The sequence below is a fragment of the Sus scrofa genome, chromosome 6, assembly GCF_000003025.6.
Source record: "Sus scrofa isolate TJ Tabasco breed Duroc chromosome 6, Sscrofa11.1, whole genome shotgun sequence".
NCBI lineage: Eukaryota > Metazoa > Chordata > Mammalia > Artiodactyla > Suidae > Sus > Sus scrofa.
Genome location: NC_010448.4, coordinates 106,230,929 through 106,248,610, shown reverse-complemented (window position 1 = coordinate 106,248,610; position 17,682 = coordinate 106,230,929). Strand labels below are relative to the sequence as shown.

General features: G+C 37.5%; 1 protein-coding gene across 1 annotated transcript in view; it reads left to right on the top strand.

Moving 5' to 3' along the window:
* ROCK1 (Rho associated coiled-coil containing protein kinase 1) overlaps window positions 1-17,682 on the top strand; it is a 151,100-nt gene that overhangs the window by 66,388 nt on the left and 67,030 nt on the right. Inside the window, exons 10-12 of the mRNA XM_005653400.3 lie at window positions 10,446-10,605; window positions 12,716-12,776; window positions 17,216-17,304. Of these exons, the coding sequence (XP_005653457.2) occupies window positions 10,446-10,605; window positions 12,716-12,776; window positions 17,216-17,304 (310 nt within the window). The remainder of the gene's footprint in view (window positions 1-10,445; window positions 10,606-12,715; window positions 12,777-17,215; window positions 17,305-17,682) is intronic.

Sequence of the window (17,682 nt, the reverse complement as noted above, 5' to 3'; positions counted from 1 at the left end):
CTAGTCGATAAGCATTATTGAGCACATGCTATATGCCAAGCACTACTCTGTTTCAGACACTAGGAAAATAGTAGTGATCAAACCAGCAAAAGGTCTTCCTTGTTGGACCTCATAGTCTAGTGGAATTGTGATGTCCCAATCAATGGCATTTTTTGATATTGTTATACCTACTTAATATAACCACATTTATGAAAAAGTAAATAAAATGAATTATGTCATTGATTTAAATCAAATGAACCTTAAAGAATTTCTATAAATAGGTAATTTTATTAGTATTGCTGTCATTTCTGTACCTTTTTTTTTTTTTTTTTTTTTTTTTTTTTCCCCCACTGTACAGCAAGGGGGTCAGGTTATCCTTAGATGTATACATTGCAGTTACAGTTTTTTCCCCCACCCTTTCTTCTGTTGCGACATGAGTATCTAGACATATTTCTCAATGCTATTCAGCAGGATCTCCTTGTAAATCTATTCTAGGTTGTGTCTGATAAGCCCAAGCTCCCGATCCCTCCCACTCCCTCCCCCTCCCATCAGGCAACCACAAGTCTCTTCTCCAAGTCCATGATTTTCTTTTCTGAGGAGATGTTCATTTGTGCTGGATATTAGATTCCAGTTATAAGTGATATCATATGGTATTTGTCTTTGTCTTTCTGGCTCATTTCACTCAGTATGAGATTCTCTAGTTCCATCCATGTTGCTGCAAATGGCATTATGTCATCCTTTTTTATGGCTGAGTAGTATTCCATTGTGTATATATACCACATCTTCCGAATCCAGTCATCTGTCGATGGACATTTGGGTTGTTTCCACGTCCTGGCTATTGTGAATAGTGCTGCAATGAACATGCGGGTGCATGTGTCTCTTTTAAGTAGAGCTTTGTCCGGATAGATGCCCAAGAGTGGGATTGCAGGGTCATATGGAAGTTCTATGTATAGATTTCTAAGGTATCTCCAAACTGTTCTCCATAGTGGCTGTACCAGTTTACATTCCCACCAGCAGTGCAGGAGGGTTCCCTTTTCTCCACAGCCCCTCCAGCACTTGTTAGTTGTGGATTTATTAATGATGGCCATTCTGATTGGTGTGAGGTGGTATCTCATGGTAGTTTTGATTTGCATTTCTCTTATAATCAGCGATGTTGAGCATTTTTTCATGTGTTTGTTGGCCATCTGTATATCTTCTTTGGAGAAATGTCTATTCAGGTCTTTTGCCCATTTTTCCATTGATTGGTTGGTTTTTTTGCTGTTGGGTTGTATAAGTTGTTTATTCTAGAGATTAAGCCCTTGTCAGTTGCATCATTTGAAACTATTTTCTCCCATTCTGTAAGTTGTCTTTTTGTTTTCTTTTGGGTTTCCTTTGCTGTGCAAAAGCTTTTCAGTTTGATGAGGTCCCATGGGTTTAATTTTGCTCTAATTTCTATTGCTTTGGGAGACTGACCTGAGAAAATATTCATGATGTTGATGTCAGAGAGTGTTTTGCCTATGTTCTCTTCTAGGAGTTTGATGGTGTCCTGTTGTATATTTAAGTCTTTCAGCCATTTGGAGTTTATTTTTGTGCATGGTGTGAGGGTGTGTTCTAGTCTCATTGCTTTGCATGCAGCTGTCCAGGTTTCCCAGCAATGCTTGCTGAATAGACTTTCTTTGTCCCATTTTATCTTCTTGCCTCCCTTGTCAAAGATTAATTGACCATAGGTGTCAGGGTTTATTTCCGGATTCTCTCTTCTGTTCCATTGGTCTGTCTGTCTGTTTTGGTACCAGTACCACACTGTTTTGATGACTGTGGCTTTGTAGTATTTCTTGAAGTCTGGGAGAGTTATGCCTCCTGCTTGGTTTTTGTTTCTCAGGATTGCTTTGGCAATTCTGGGTCTTTTGTGGTTCCATATAAATGTTTGGATTGTTTGTTCTAGTTCTGTGAAAAATGTCATGGGTAATTTGATAGGGATTGCATTGAATCTGTAGATTGCTTTGGGTAGGATGGCCATTTTCACAATATTGATTTTTCCAATCCAGGAACATGGAATATCTTTCCATTTCTTTACATCTTCTTTGATTTCTTTGATTAAAGTTTTATAGTTCTCGGCATCTAGGTCCTTTACCTCTTTGGTCAGGTGTATTCCGAGGTATTTGATTTTGTGAGGTACAATTTTAAAAGGTATCGTATTTTTGTATTCCTTTTCTAATGTTTCATTGCTGGTGTACAGAAATGCAACTGACTTCTGAATGTTAATCTTATATCCTGCCACTTTGCTGAATTTATTAATCAGTTCAGGTAGTTTTGGGGTTGAGTCCTTAGGGTTTTCTATGTATAGTATCATGTCATCTGCATACAGTGACAGTTTGATCTCTTCTCTTCCTATATGGATGCCTTTTATTTCTTTTTCTGTACCTTTTTTGATCTACATTGTTATCCATGGTTTTGCTATAGACTACTTAGATTTAATGTACTTAAACACTTTGAGAGCTTTTCCTAATCCTAATCACTACTATTTTGTGCTTATTGTGGAAAAAAAAAAATAAAATTGAAGTCTGTGGAACTTATTGTTCTCTCCTTCCCTTTCCCTCTTCCTACCCCTTCTTTACTTCCCACCCCTAAAATACCAGGAATACTTTTATTCTGAACTGGCCTCTCTGACCTGCTAAGTTTTTTATAATTATATAACAGTTATAATTCTTTTTAATTTTTTTGGCCTCTCTAATTTTCCTTGGCAAAATTTCTTACTGTTTTGCAAATAAAAGTTCTTTTGGTAATTTTACTGCTTACATGTCTGTAAGTTATAATGGCAGTTAATCTTCACCATCTGTTCCTTGGTGGGTGGGAGCAGGGTACAAAATAGCTGGGTTTTTGGCAGAATTTCCATGAGCTTCCTGATTTATTCATTCTTAATTTAGGTGCACAAAATATTAAGACTGTAAAATTACTTTTTCCACTCAAGATAGAATTAAAGAAATGTCAGGAAATTACAGATAAAAGACAGTAGAAAGAAAAGACCTAAATAGTTTGCTTTAGGTCTCACTGCTAGCAAATGACAAGACTCCCGAGTCTGATCTTGTGCAATACCATGTACCATTTAAAGATTTTCACTATTCAGGATTATATAGACTAGAAATGTAAGAAATTCTCACTTGTCAGCAGTTAAATTTTAGGGAAGACAAAATGATAACTTTTATTACATGAAATAACACATTATTAATAAATAATGCTGTGTTAAATATAAGATATGGTTACTTGCAATGCACTTCACCATTCATGATTTCACTTGAAATAAAATATTGCCATTATCTACCTTTAGCTAGTGGCAAACACTAGTTAAGATGGTAACTGTCAGATCATGCAGTGAGTTTTCAGTTTTGTTAAAAACAAAATGGAGTTCCCGTCATGGCTCAGTGGAAACGAATCCAACCAGGAACCATGAGGTTTCGGGTTCAATCCCTGGCCTTATTCAGTGAGTTAAGGATCCAGCATTGCTGTGAGCTGTGGCGTAGGTCACAGACGCAGCTCAGATCCCACATGGCTGTGGCTGTGGCGTAGGCCAGTAGCTATAGCTCAGATTAAACCTCTAGCCTGAAAATCTCCATATGCCTAAAAAGCCAAAAACAAACAAACAAACAAACAAAAAAAACACCCACAAATTATGTACGTGCACATATATACTACTTAAGGTTCATGGATCAGTTAGGTCTAGCGTCTTCTCAGAATTTTACATTCTCATGGGAGACATCATCAGTGTAGGCTTCATGAATAAAGAATTTAGGAGCTACCAAGGGTTTTTTTGGTTTGGGGGTTTGTTTTTTTTTTAAGGGCCCCACTTGAGGCATATGGAAATTCCCAGTCTGGGGGTCAAATCAGAGCTATATCTGCCAGCCACAGCCACTGAGCCCCATCTGCGACCTACACCACAGCTCACGGCAACACTGGACCCTTAACCCACTGAGCGATACCAGGGATCAGATCCACGTCCTCATGGATACTAGTTGGATTCGTTACAGCTGAGCCACAACGGGAACTCCTGTATATTTTTTTTAGACGTAATGCTACTTCACACTTAATAAACTATAGTATAGTGTTAACATAACTTTTGTACACACTAAGAAGTCAAAAAATTTGTGACTTGCATTATTGAGATACTTTATTGCTGTGGTCTGAGGTATTTGTGATATGTTGAGATTCCATATAAATATTCGAATGGTTTTTTCCATGTCTGCAAAGAAGGACAGAATTTTCATAACAGTTACATTGAATGTGTTTACAATTTGACTGCTTTTTTAAAATTTTATTTTATTCTACATCTATATTTGGTTTATAGTCTTTCATAAGTCTTTCATTTACTTAAATTCATCTTCCATTTAGATTTTTTGACCATTACTGAAAGTGGATTATTGAAGAATCTGATAGAGTTGTTTCTTTTATATTTTATATATGTTTATTTACATTTAAATTTGGGGCTGTATTGCTGAATGCATTTATGTTTTTGTTTTTGTTTTTGTTTTTGGTTTTTGTTTTTTTTTTTTGTCTTATGTCTTTGTCTTTTGTTGTTGTTGTTGTGGTTGTTGTTGCTATTTCTTGGGCCGCTTCTGTGGCATATGGAGGTTCCCAGGCTAGGGGTCGAATCGGAGCTGTAGCCACCGGCCTACGCCAGAGCCACAGCAACTCGGGATCCGAGCCGCGTCTGCAACCTACACCACAGCTCACGGCAACGCCGGATCGTTAACCCACTGAGCAAGGGCAGGGACCGAACCCGCAACCTCATGGTTCCTAGTCGGATTCGTTAACCACTGCGCCATGACGGGAACTCCTGTTTTTGTTTTTTATGGCTGTAGCTGTAGTATATCAAAGTCCCCAAGCCAGGGATTAGATCCAAGCTGCAGCTGTGGCAACACCAGATCCTTAATCCACTGTGCCAAGCCGTGTATCAAACCTGCATTCCACAGAGACAATGCCAGATTCCCAACCAGCCACTCCACATAGGGAAATCCAATGCATGTGTTTATCATTGTATCTTTTTTTTTTTTTTTTTTTTTTTTTTGTCATTTCTTGGGCCGCTCCCGCAGCATATGGAGGTTCCCAGGCTAGGGGTCTAATCGGAGCTGTAGCCGCCGGCCTACGCCAGAGCCACAGCAACGTGGGATCCAAGCCGCGTCTGTAACCTACACAACTCACGGCAACGCCAGATCCTTAACCCAGTGAGCAAGGGCAGGGGCTGAACCTGCAACCTCATGGTTCCCAGTCGGATTCGTTAACCACTGCGCCACGATGGGAACTTCGATCATTGTATCTTTTTGATGAGTTGACCCTTTTAAAGTCTATTTTGTCTAGTGTTAGTATAGCTACTTTTCAGCTCTTTTATCTGTAGAATATCTTTTTTTTTTTTTTTTTCGGCCACCGTGTAGTATATGGAGTGTATATGCAGCTGTAGCTACAGCAATACCTGACCCTTTAACCCACTGTGCCAGGCTGGGGATCAAACCTGCCTTCTGGTGCTGCAGAGACACTGCTGATCCCATCGTGCCACAGTGGGAACTCTCTCCTTTTAACCCATTTACGTCTGTGGATCTAAAATGAGTCTCTGCACACTGCATGTAATTGGATCAATTTTTAAATCTATTCTTCTGATCTCTACCTTTCAATCAATGAAATTCATTTTGATTTAAAGTGAATACTGCACAGAAAGACTTCTGTCATTGTCCTTTTCATTTTCAGTTTTTTATTTTTTCTTTTTGTTCCTCAATTCTTACATTACTGCCTTTTGTGTTTTGTTTAGTGGATTTCTTTTTCTCGTTTTGAATCCCTCTTCCTTTTTCATAAATTATTTAGTCGTTTTCTTATGGTGATTACCCTGGATGTTACAATTAACATTCTAACTTGATAACAATCTAGGTTGAGCTGGTACAGTTTACTATCAATAGCAACAGAAATTGCTCCTAGGAGTTGCCTTCATGGCTCAGTGATTAACGAACCTGGCTAGCATCCATGAGGATGCCGGTACAATCCCTGGCCTCTCTCAGTGAGTTTAGGATCCAGCATTGCTGTGAGCTGTGGTGTAGGTTGCAGATGCGGCTCAGATCCCACGTTGCTCTGGCTCTGGCGTAGGCCAGGGGCTACAGCTCCAATTCAACCCCCCAGCCTGGGAGCCTCCATATGCCACAGGAAGCAGCCTAGAAAAAGGCAAAAAGACAAAAAAAGAAAGAAACTGCTCTTAGACAAAGCCATTCCCTTTCTTTATATTGTTATTATCACAGATTACATCTTTATATATTGTGTGCTTATTAACATAGATTTATTGTGCATTTGTCTTTTAAGTTAGATGTAGGGGAGTGGAGTTACAGAATAAAATTACAGTAAAGCTGGCTTTTACATTTACCTATGTAATTATGTTTACTGGTGTTCTTTGATTGTAAGGCTTTAAAATAGTGTCTGGTATCCTTTCATTTCAACCTGTAAGACTCCCTTTAAAACATTCTTGTAGGACGAGTTTATTAGCAGCAAACACTCAGCTTTTCTTTATCTGGATATCTTAATTTCTCCTTCATTTTGGAAGAATAATTTCGCCAGATATAGAATTCTTAGTTGAAAGTTGTTTTCTTTCAACACTTTAACTGTTATTCCACTACCTTATGGCCTTTAAGGTTTGTGCTTAGAAATTGGCTGTTAATTTTACTGAGAATCGCTTATATGTTATGAGTTGCTTCTCTATTGTTGCTTTTAATAGTCTCTCTGTCTTTGTCTTTTGAAAATTTATTATAATTTGTCTTGGTATGGATCTGTGTTCTTACGTGGAGCTCATTGAGCTTCTTGGATGTGTAGATTTATATATTCCAGTAGATTTGGCTCATTTTCACACTTCCTCCCTCCCTTCCTTCCTCCATTCCTTCTTCCCACTGTGCCCACAGGATGTGAAAGTTCCATGCCACAGCAGCAACCCTACTGCTGCAGTGAAATGCCCAATTCTTAACCTGCTGCACCACAAAGGAGCTCCAGCCATTATTTCTTTAAATATTATTTCTGCCCCTTTCTCTCCTTTCCTGGGACTCCGAGAGAGAGAGAGAGAGAGAGAGAGAGAGGGAGAGAGAGAGAGAGAGAGAGAGAGAGAGAGAGAGAGAGAGAGAGAGGGAGAGAGGGAGAGAGGGAGAGAGGGAGAGAGGGAGAGAGGGAGAGAGGGCGCGCACATGTGTGCGCGTGCATGTGTGTCAGCTTTATGGTATCCCAGAAATCCCTTAGGCCCCATTTACTTCTTTCTGTTTGGCACATTTGACAATTTCAGCTGTCCTATCTTTTAAGTTCACTGGTTCTTTTGCTCAAATCTGTTGTTGAACCTTTCTAGTGCATTTTTAGTTTCAGCTTTTGTACATTCCAGTGCCAGAGTTCACATTTGATTTGTCTTCCTATCTTTTTTATTGATATATTCTATTTGTTAAGGTATCATGCCCTGGTTTCCTTTAGTTCTTTGTTTCCTTTAGCTCTCAGAGCATATTTAAGACATGTATTTAAAGGCTTTGTTTAGTAAATCCAAAGTCTTGGTTTCCCAGTGAGGTTTTCTGTTGTTTTCTTTATTCCTTGTAAATAGGTCATTCTTTTCCTGTTTCTTTACATGATTTCTAATTTTCTGTTGTATACTGGAGACTATAATGTTGTAACTCTTTTTTGGGTTTTATCTTAGTTTGGTTTTTTCCACGGAATGTGGAGGTTCCTGGGCCAGGGATTGAACCCATGCCAGTGATAACGCCAGATCCTTAACCACTAGGCCACCAGAGAACTCCAAATGTTGTAACTCTGGAATCAGTATTCCATCCTTGTAGGATTTGCTGTTGTTGCTGATTTGTAGTCCCCAGCCATCCATTTGTTTAGTAACTTTTTGAATTATTTTTTAAAGTCTGTGTTCCTTATGTGTGCTCATTTATGTCCCCTCTCCATTATCTCAGCAGTTAATGACAGCTCCTTAAATGCCAAAATTAGCAGCCTCTTACCTCGTTAAACATTTCCTTGCTTATTGTAAGTTTTTTCTTAGATTTCAGAATTTTTTAAAAAATAGGTTGTTTTGATAGTTTTGCAGATTTAATGGTTTGTTACTTCAGTGTAAGGGCAGCTTCTTAGAGCTCCCACTCTACCATTTTTGGTAACATCAGCTGAATCAGCTGGATTCTTTTTTATGAAACATGATTCCTTTATTACCAGTTACTTATTAAAAGGTAAATTTTTTAAAAATGGAATACTGTATATTGATAATTCAGTAAAGCTATCTTTATCCTTCGTTTTATCTTCGTATTAGTTCTGGCATGATTATAAGGTATTATGTAAAGTCTTAACATCTTAATTCAGAATCAGAAATAATTACATTTATAATCCTCCCAGGATTTCTCATATTTATATCTCAGTATTTCTCTCTCTCTCTCTCTTTTTTTTTTTTTTTGCTTTTGCTTTTGCTTTTTAGGGCTGCACTTGTGGCATATGGAAGTTCACAGGCTAGGGGTTCTATCAGAGCTACAGTTGCCAACCTACACCACAGCCACAGCAGTACCAGATCCAGGCCACATCTGTGAACTACACTGCAGCTCATGATAATGCCAGATCCTTCACCCACTGAGCAGGCTAGGGATCAAACCCAAATCCTCTTGGATACTAGTTGGATTCGTTGCCACTGAGCCACAACAGGAACTCCAGTATTTGTCTCATTTTAAAACTCCTCTGAAATGGTATGTCATCTATAAAGAGACTAGATCCACCTGAAACAGCAAAAGAAAATTCACCAAAACTTGCTCTGCTTCCTTTTAAAAATCTAAATCAGATTTTTAAGTTTAAAGCAGGTTTTCTCAGCCTCAACACTAGACCAGAGAAATATTTCTGGTGTGGGTTGTCCAGAACATTGTAGGATGTTAAGCAGCATCTCTGGTCTCTACCCACCAGATGTCAGTAGCATGCCTTCTCCAATTTTGACAACCAAAAATGTACCCAGACATTGCTAGATATCCCCCAAGGGCCAAAATTTTCCCTGATTGAGAACCACCATTTAAAAGTAAAATTTATGCCAAAACCATGTACTTTGTAAGGAGGGACAACTCTTTTTTAACCCTCGTTTTACAAATTATAAATTAGGCAATTAATATTGGGAAACTAGAACTGTCTAGTCAGGCAATTTTCTTGGTCTTTAAGGAAACTCTTTTCTCATTCACTGTTAGTACTACAGCTTCTTTTGTTTAAATGTATTGTTTCATTCCCAAATTCATCTGATATTTCACTGTATTTGAAATGTATAACAATAATTATTTCTTGCCTGGAATAGGCAATCAATAGAAAATGATTGTTTTGTATAAGAAGTTAAGATTGTAAAACCAGGTCAGTTATTTTTGGTCAGTTATTTTGTTCTTTGTCTTTTTCTCTAAGGGAAAATGAGATGGCTGTGTCTAAGATAATTACTGAATATGTTAATGATAAGATTTCAGTGACTTTTATTATACTCCTGTATCTTTAAACTAAAAATATTTTTCCTGAAATTTGTTTTTAGGTGTACCTTGTGTGGCATAGTTAAGCTCCAAAAGGGGATATTAGGAGTAATGGTTTCATATGGTATTTTCTTCAGTTTCATAAAGATTTGCATTGCCACATACAGTTTTATATTATTAAGTATATATGGGTCTTGCTCCCAAACAAGTTTATAATTCTTAAAGGTTCTGTGCTCAGGTTTTGTATCCCCGCTGTCTTTTCCAAACAGCCATTTCATAAATACTTCACTGAGTTGTCTCTTAATCACTGAATTCAGGGAAGGTAAAATATAATTCGAAATACTTTATTCAGTATCTTGTAGTAACCTATAATGGAAAAGACTCTGAGAAAAAAAATATATAACTGAGCCACTTTGCTGTACACCAGAAGCTAACACAATATTGTAAATCAACTATATTTCAATTTAAAAAAAATACTTTGTTCTTTGTGACTTAATCTTACAGAGATACTGAGTTGGGGGATAGGGAAATACTGATCATTTAGATTCTAGATGAGTAGAAATATTTCATTAACAAATTATTATACCCAGGATTGTTAAAAAGTAACTTTGATTTCTAAGTTGCTGTAGAGACCTTAACAGACAAAATACTTGTTTTGAAACTAATCAACTTTGAGTACAGTTTGTTATGCTACATAGTTTCTGAAAAGTCTTTTCTGTAGTCCTAACTGCTTTTGCATATCTTTTAATCATACTTGACTTATAATATTCAAATTAACCTTGAAGTATGATTATAGGTGACTTTGAAGATAATCAGTTCACAGAATTATGTAATTAATGATCAATACCCATTGGTTAATAATTCTAGTAAAGCTTACTGTAATAGGATTCAACCCATTTTGAATTTGTGGTTTACAAGTTATTTGTATATGGGAAATCATTAGTAGCTTTTATGGAATCATTGACTCACTTTGTATTAAATTTGAAGTGAACTACTAATTTTGTTTCTGTTTTTCAGCTGTGGCACCAGTTGTACCTGATTTAAGTAGTGACATTGACACAAGTAACTTTGATGACTTGGAAGAAGATAAAGGAGATGAAGAAACATTCCCTATACCTAAAGCTTTTGTTGGCAATCAACTACCTTTTGTAGGATTTACATATTATAGCAATCGTAGGTAAGTACGCTAAATATTGATTTTCGGAGTAGATATTGATTTTGTTGTAGTCATAGTATTTTCTTAGGAATATCTAAGAATCACTTTAAGATCATTTAAAGTAGCTTTAGTGGTATATAAAGAGATATATTAATATGCCACTTTTCAACAATGCATGGTATTTCCAGTATTTCATATTAATTTCTTTCATACTCATCCATGGTCAGGATATTGTTTTTCAGAAATTCTTTGCTGAATGATACCATACATATCTTCAAGTTACAATAATTAATAGATCAAAAGATTCTGTTAATACTGATATTTTGGAAGTTCCCATCGTGGCGCAGTGGTTAACAAATTCGACTAGGAACCATGAGGTTGCGGGTTCGGTCCCTGCCCTTGCTCAGTGGGTTAAGGATCCGGCGTTGCCGTGAGCTGTGGTGTAGGTTGCAGATGCAGCTCGGATCCCACGTTGCTGTGGCTCTGGCGTAGGCCAGTGGCTACAGCTCCGATTCGACCCCTGGCCTGGGAACCTCCATATTCTGCTGGAGCGGCCCAAAGAAATAGCAAAAAGACAAAAATAAAATAAAATAAAAATACTGATATTTTGATTAATTATGTTATTCAAAGAATTCCGATTTTATAACACATTTTGGAACAACAAAATTTTTTAGCATTATCATCACTATATTGATGTTACAAAAGTCCTGTAATTTTTAATTGTTCAAAAATTAAGCAGTTCCTCCCTCAGACTACTAAATGATTTCACCATGGTTTATTTTACATCATGTCATACCCTGTGACTCTGGGCAAATAACTTTCACCTTTTATGTCTTCATTTCCTCAAAAAGAGGAATGATGGTGGTAGTAATAATAACATGTCTGCAGGTTATGGTAAGGGTTCGGTAAATCAAAGCACAGTAAAACAATTAGAAAAATGCTTTGCATAGAGTAAGCACTCAGTGTTAGCTATTATTTTCATTTAATATGAGCTAAAGGACTTGAGATATAAGTTAAACATTTAATATTATTTTTGTTGCTGGGCATTCATTCATTCAACAGACATGTTTGACAACCTACTCTTTGTTAAGTATATACTCGGGATCAAGGTGCGGGGAGAATAATTAATAAGATACCTTCTCTTGAAATACTTATGTCCTAGTGAGGAAATAGATAAATTTTACAATACTACATGATAGAAATAGTAGGTTGGCACATCCTACATGATGGAAATCTGAACAAAATGCTATAACAATATATAAAGTGAACTATATGGCAGCATTAACTGGATGGGTTAAATATCCTTGATAAAAATTCATTTTAAAATGTGTACTTCTGGCACAGCAGAAACGAATCTGACTAGTAACCATGAGGCTGTGGGTTCAATCCCTGGCCTCGCTCAATGGGTTAAGGATCCAGCGTTGCTGTGATCTGTGGTGTAGGTTGCAGATGCGGCTCGGATCTTCTGTTGCTGTGGCTGTGGTGTAGGCCAAAAGCTGTAGCTCCAATTTGACCCCTAGCCACGGGTGTGGCCCTAAAAAAAAAAAAAGTGTGCTTCTAATCAAATTATATTCCATCAGAATAGTATTAGATATTTGAATTTCTTGGAATAATGATTAAATTGAAGTTATTACAGCTACCCTTCCTTTGTTATTTTATTTTATTTTATTTTTTTTGTCTTTTTAGGGCTACACCTGTGGCGTATGAAGGTTCCCAGGCTAGGGGTCGAATGGGAGCCACAGCTGCCGGCCTATGCCAGAGCCACAGCAACGCCAGATCTGAGCGAGCCTCATCTGTGACCTGTAAGTCTCATCTGTGACCTATACCGCATTGCCATGAGCTGTGGTGTAGGTGGCAGATGTGGCTCAAATCCTGTGTTGCTGTGGCTGTGGCATAGGCCAGCAGTTGTAGCTCTGATTTGACCCCTAGCCTGGGAATCTCCACATGCCATGGGTATGGCCCTGAAAAAAAGAAAAAGGCAAGAATTATGAACCTGCACTTAGTTCTTAAAAGCAGAGCAAGTACAATACTGAACAGAAAATAGGCATATAGTATTTGTTACTGGTTGTTACTGGATATTAAATAAGTTGTTTTTTTGTTTTGTTTTCTTTTAAAAATTTTTTCCTCCCAGATACTTATCTGCCGCAAATCCTAACGATAACAGAGCTAGTTCTAATGTGGATAAAAGCTTGGTAAGTATTTTCTTATTGTTATTTTTTTGTTTTGTAGGTAATGCATTTTGTGTGCATGATACGAAGTAAACATGTGTTGCTTCTGAGTATGTAATTAATGATTTAAATTTTTATAGCACTGTTTACCTGCTCTCTCTTTTCCAGTTTTATTTCTTGCTTGAATATCAAATGGGATATTGTATGTGGAGATGGTTGGTAAACTATACATTGATAAACCAATCAGTAAGGGTCTTGACTGGCAAACAGACAGCACACTCAAAAAACTTAAAAAAGTTTTTTTTGTGTGTGATAAAATTTACACAGCATAAAATTTTACCATTTTATTCATTTTAGGTATACAGTTCAGTGACATTAAATACCCTCACATTGTTGTGCAGTCGTCACTAGCATCGTCTCCAGAAATTTTTCTTCATCCCAGACTAAAATATTAGCACCTATTAAACTCTGCATTGCACTCTCCTTCCAGCCCCTAGTAACTGCTATCCTGTTTTCTGTCTTTTATGAATTGACTGTTCCAAGTACTTCCCATAAGTGAAATCATGCAATATTTGACTTTTTGTGATTGGCTTATTTTACTTAACATAATGTCCTCAGGGCTAACGCATGTTGTGGCATGTATCAGAATTTCATTTCTGTAATATGTATGTATCACATTTTGTTTCTTCATTCACTAAATGAAGAGAGTTTAATGAAGGGACTGTTACCCTTCCTGCAATGAGCAGAATCAAGGGGAGCAATAAATAAAGGATGCTAAAGTGCTTGTTGATTGACAACAATGAGAAGCCATTGCCTCTAGTCTGCAAGGACAAGGAGAGTCAAGTCTTGTTACCACAGCTCAGAAAGAATGTATAGAATTATGAAAGACAACCATAGAACATAGAACACAGAAAACTGCCAGAGCCACAGTAAGGCAAGAAGAGTGTGAGGAGGATGGATATTTCATTTCTCCCAACTGATTTCTGGGTAGTGTCCCCTGTAGGCTGAAACCAACCTTAAATTCATAGGACAAGGGAACCCAGATAATGCAGTCTATAGATTTCAAGGCAAAGAAGGGTGGAGGTTGGATCTTCAAGACTGGAAGGGAGAGGAGGCAGATGGAGAATACCCAGGGCAGTGAGCATCATCTCATTGACCACTGAAAAGTGAATTCCTATAGGAAGTAAGTATTAGAAACATGAGTCCTTTTTATTGTCTGAATAGCTCATGTTCATGAAAGAGTATTAAAAAAATTTTTACATGCTTAAATTTGAAAAGGTTCTTTTAGCCAGGATTTTTTTTAAATATGCCAAAAATAATTATCTGGCCATCGTTAGAGCATTCTTTGAACTCTTTGTGTGCTGAGGCCTACAGGTTTCTGAGACTAGGAGTAGGCAGCAATCACTTTTTTTTTTTTTTTTTTTTTTGCTTTTCAGGGCCAAACCTGCATCATATGGAGGTTCCCAGCCTAGGGGTCAAATTGGAGCTACAATTGCCAGTCTACATCATAGCCACAGCAATGCCGGATCCTTAACCCACTGAGCAAGGCCAGGGATCGAACCCGCAACCTCATGGTCCTTAGTCAGATTTGTTTCCACTGCATCACGATGGGAACTCCAGCAGCAATCACTTTTAAAAACTGATAGAATTCTTCTTTTTGTCTTTCATATAGTTACTCTTAAGTGTAAGAGAACATGTGATGGGAAGGGAAAGTGAGAGAAGGGGGAATGAACTATGTGAATACCTGTTAACTGTCAGGGCCATTTTTCTTTTTAAAATTCTCATCCCTGTAGAGCTAATTGTCAAGTTATATAGATAATAGAAATCTTTAAAATTAACAGCACATTTGATCTAGAGAAGGTAACAATAAGGAGCTGCTGTCACCTACTCTCACTGTATTACTTAGCTGTAAGATCGGAAGTATATTAGGACTTAAAAAATAATTAAGTGGAATCGTGTTTTCTTTGGGTTGCCCTTGTGCAATAGTGATTGTCATAAGGTTCTATCAGTGGCTTTTATCTTTTACTCTGGTGAGATCACAAGGAGGGAAGAAAACATTTGTGTACCTACTATTTCTGTTAACTTAGAACTAACAACAAAAGTCAACTAGTTTAATTTTCAACTCTTTCCTGAAAACCTTTTAGCAGAGGTGCTGATGAACAACTTTGTAATTGCCAGATATGAATATTTTTCATTTCATATCTTATTTTTTCTTTTTTGGTGTATTTGACACTGACTAGTCCTTCCTCCTTGGAACTTTGAGAACTTTCATGTTCTTATTATTTCCCTTTTTTTTTTTTTCTCTTCCTTCCTCTGGATTTTATTTTCAGTCTTCTCTGCAGGATCTCCTCTCCTTCTCCTTTCACCCCCACTCTAACCCCACTTTAATTATTAAATATGTCTCAGGGTAGTTCTGATCTTGGCTCTCTGCTCGTTTTCTGTAGTTAATCTCATGCATGTCCAGCTTGTTCCTCTGAGCTCCACACCTAATCTCTTCTCTTCCTGCACGTCTTTCAGACACCTCAAGCTAGGCCAGAGCTAAACTCACACTTCTCTCTCCATCCCCTCTCCATCAGTTCTTTTTCTGTCACCTTTCTTTTGTAACTCTACTCTGTTATTTCTAACAAGTTGCTGGGTTATAAATTCTGCATTCTATCTGACAGTTATTTATTCCTACAGCTTCTGCCTTCTGTTGTACCTGTGTACTGCTTTTGCCTGAATTGTCTCAATAACTTATTAATTGGTTGCTTGTCTAGAATTTCTCTGCTCTCTTAATCTTTTCACCTTTTTTTTTTTTTTTTTTTCTTTTTTAGGACTGCAACCACAGCATATGGAAGTTCCCAAGCAAGGGGTTGAGTTGGATCTGTAGCTGCTAGCCTGCACCACAGCAACTCTGGAATCTGAGCTGCGTCTGCAACCTACATCACATCTCACGGCAGTGCCGACCCTTAACCCATTGAGCAGGGCCAGGGATCAAACCTACATCCTCATGGATACTAGTCGGATTTGTTACTGCTGAGCCACAGTGGGAACTTCCTAATCTGTTCACCTCATTGTTGCTGAAGTGGTGTTTCTAAAATGCTAATAATACTCTATCATTTCCCTTCCATTTTATTTTTTCTTTTCTTTTTCCTTCTTTTTTTTTTTCCCCCTACAACTGCCATGTGCAGAAGTTTCAGGGCCAGGGATCCCACACCACAACAATGGCCCAAGCCATAGCAGTGACAACACTAGGTCCTTAACCTGCTGAGCCACCAGGGAACTCCTGTTGTTTCCTTTTTTTTTTTTTTTTTGACTTTTGACTTTTTGCCATTTCTTGGGCCGCTCCCGTGGCATATGGAGGTTCCCAGGCTAGGGGTCTAATTGAAGCTGTAGCCGCAGGCCTATGGCAGAGCCACAGCAACACGGGATCCAAGCCGTGTCTGCGACCTACACCACAGCTCACGGCAATGCCGGATCTTTAACCCACTGAGCAAGGCCAGGGATTGAACCCGCAACATCATGGTCCCTAATCGGATTCGTTAACCACTGAGCCACGACGGGAACTCCTGTCATTTCCCTTTTTAAAGTGCTGTTAGGTTAAAGTATCCCACTACTTTTTTGCATACAAGCAAGGATCATAATCCCTGTCACATTTTCAGATTTTATGTGATTCATTCTTCCTATTATGTTCTATGCTCTGCCTATTCTTGATTTCTTCCCATTTTCCAAATATGTCATATTTTCTTTATCTCTACTTTTGTTCTAGCTAAAATGTACTTCTTTCATTTCTCTGCTTGGTAAATACCTCTTGTAGGTCTCATCTAAAACATTACATTTTCCTGTCAAAATCAGATATGACCTCTTTTCTCCTTCAAGTACACCTTATATATAAATGTATCATTACTTAACACATGATATTGTAATATTTTGTGTATATGTATTGGAGTTTTTATGGATTCTTTTCACCGTCGTAGTCCCCTGTGCCCCACTACTTAACTACTATTAGCCTTATGAGAACAGGGACCTTTCTTTTTTTTTTTTTTTTGCTTTTTAGGGCCGTTCCCGCAGCATATGCAAGTTCCCAGGCTAGGGGTCAAAGTGGAGCAGCATCTGCCAGCCAACACCACAGCCACAACAGCACCAGATCCTTAACCCAATGAGTGGGGCCAGGGATTGAACCCACTTCTTCATGGATATTAGTCAAGTTCATTATCACTGAGCCACAACAGGAACTTCCAGAACCAAATTTGTTTAAATTTTTTATTACTAATGCCTGCTACAGTGCCTGACATACTAGTAGGTGCTGGGGAAAAAATGCCTGTTCAACTAATAATAAAAATTTCAGATAGAAAGGAAAATGGTAAGATTGGGCCAGATAATTTCCTTGTAAACAAGTGTAAAATGGTAACATAAACCTGATATTTTTAAATTCTGTGTGAATATTCCTAGTAGAATGAGTTTTGTTTTGTTTTTAATTAAAGCAGGAAAATTTGCAAAAAACAATTTATAAGTTGGAAGAACAGCTGCATAATGAAATGCAATTAAAAGATGAAATGGAGCAGAAGTGCAGGTGAGAATATACTTTGTTTTTCACATTAAAAGTTGCATAGCAAATGCTTATTTTAAAGCTTGCACTCTATAAACCCTTGAAAGTAGATGGAAGTAAGGCAGAGATATGAAGGTTGCTACTGATATACATTCAGTGAAGAATATTCATGTAGGGCCTGATTTATTTATTTTCTCTCCCATTTTAATTATCTGTTAGAAAGGGCAAATTAGTTTACATTAAATAAGGTATTGTCTAAAAATGTAAATGTTGTTGAAGATTAAAAAATTCTCTAAATTTTTGATGTAGACACTCTTTAATTTCCACTGAGAATCTCTAGAGTAGTATTTGTTTCAGAATTTTTTTGCCACAGTCTGAATTTAAAAAGAGCCTGTATATTTA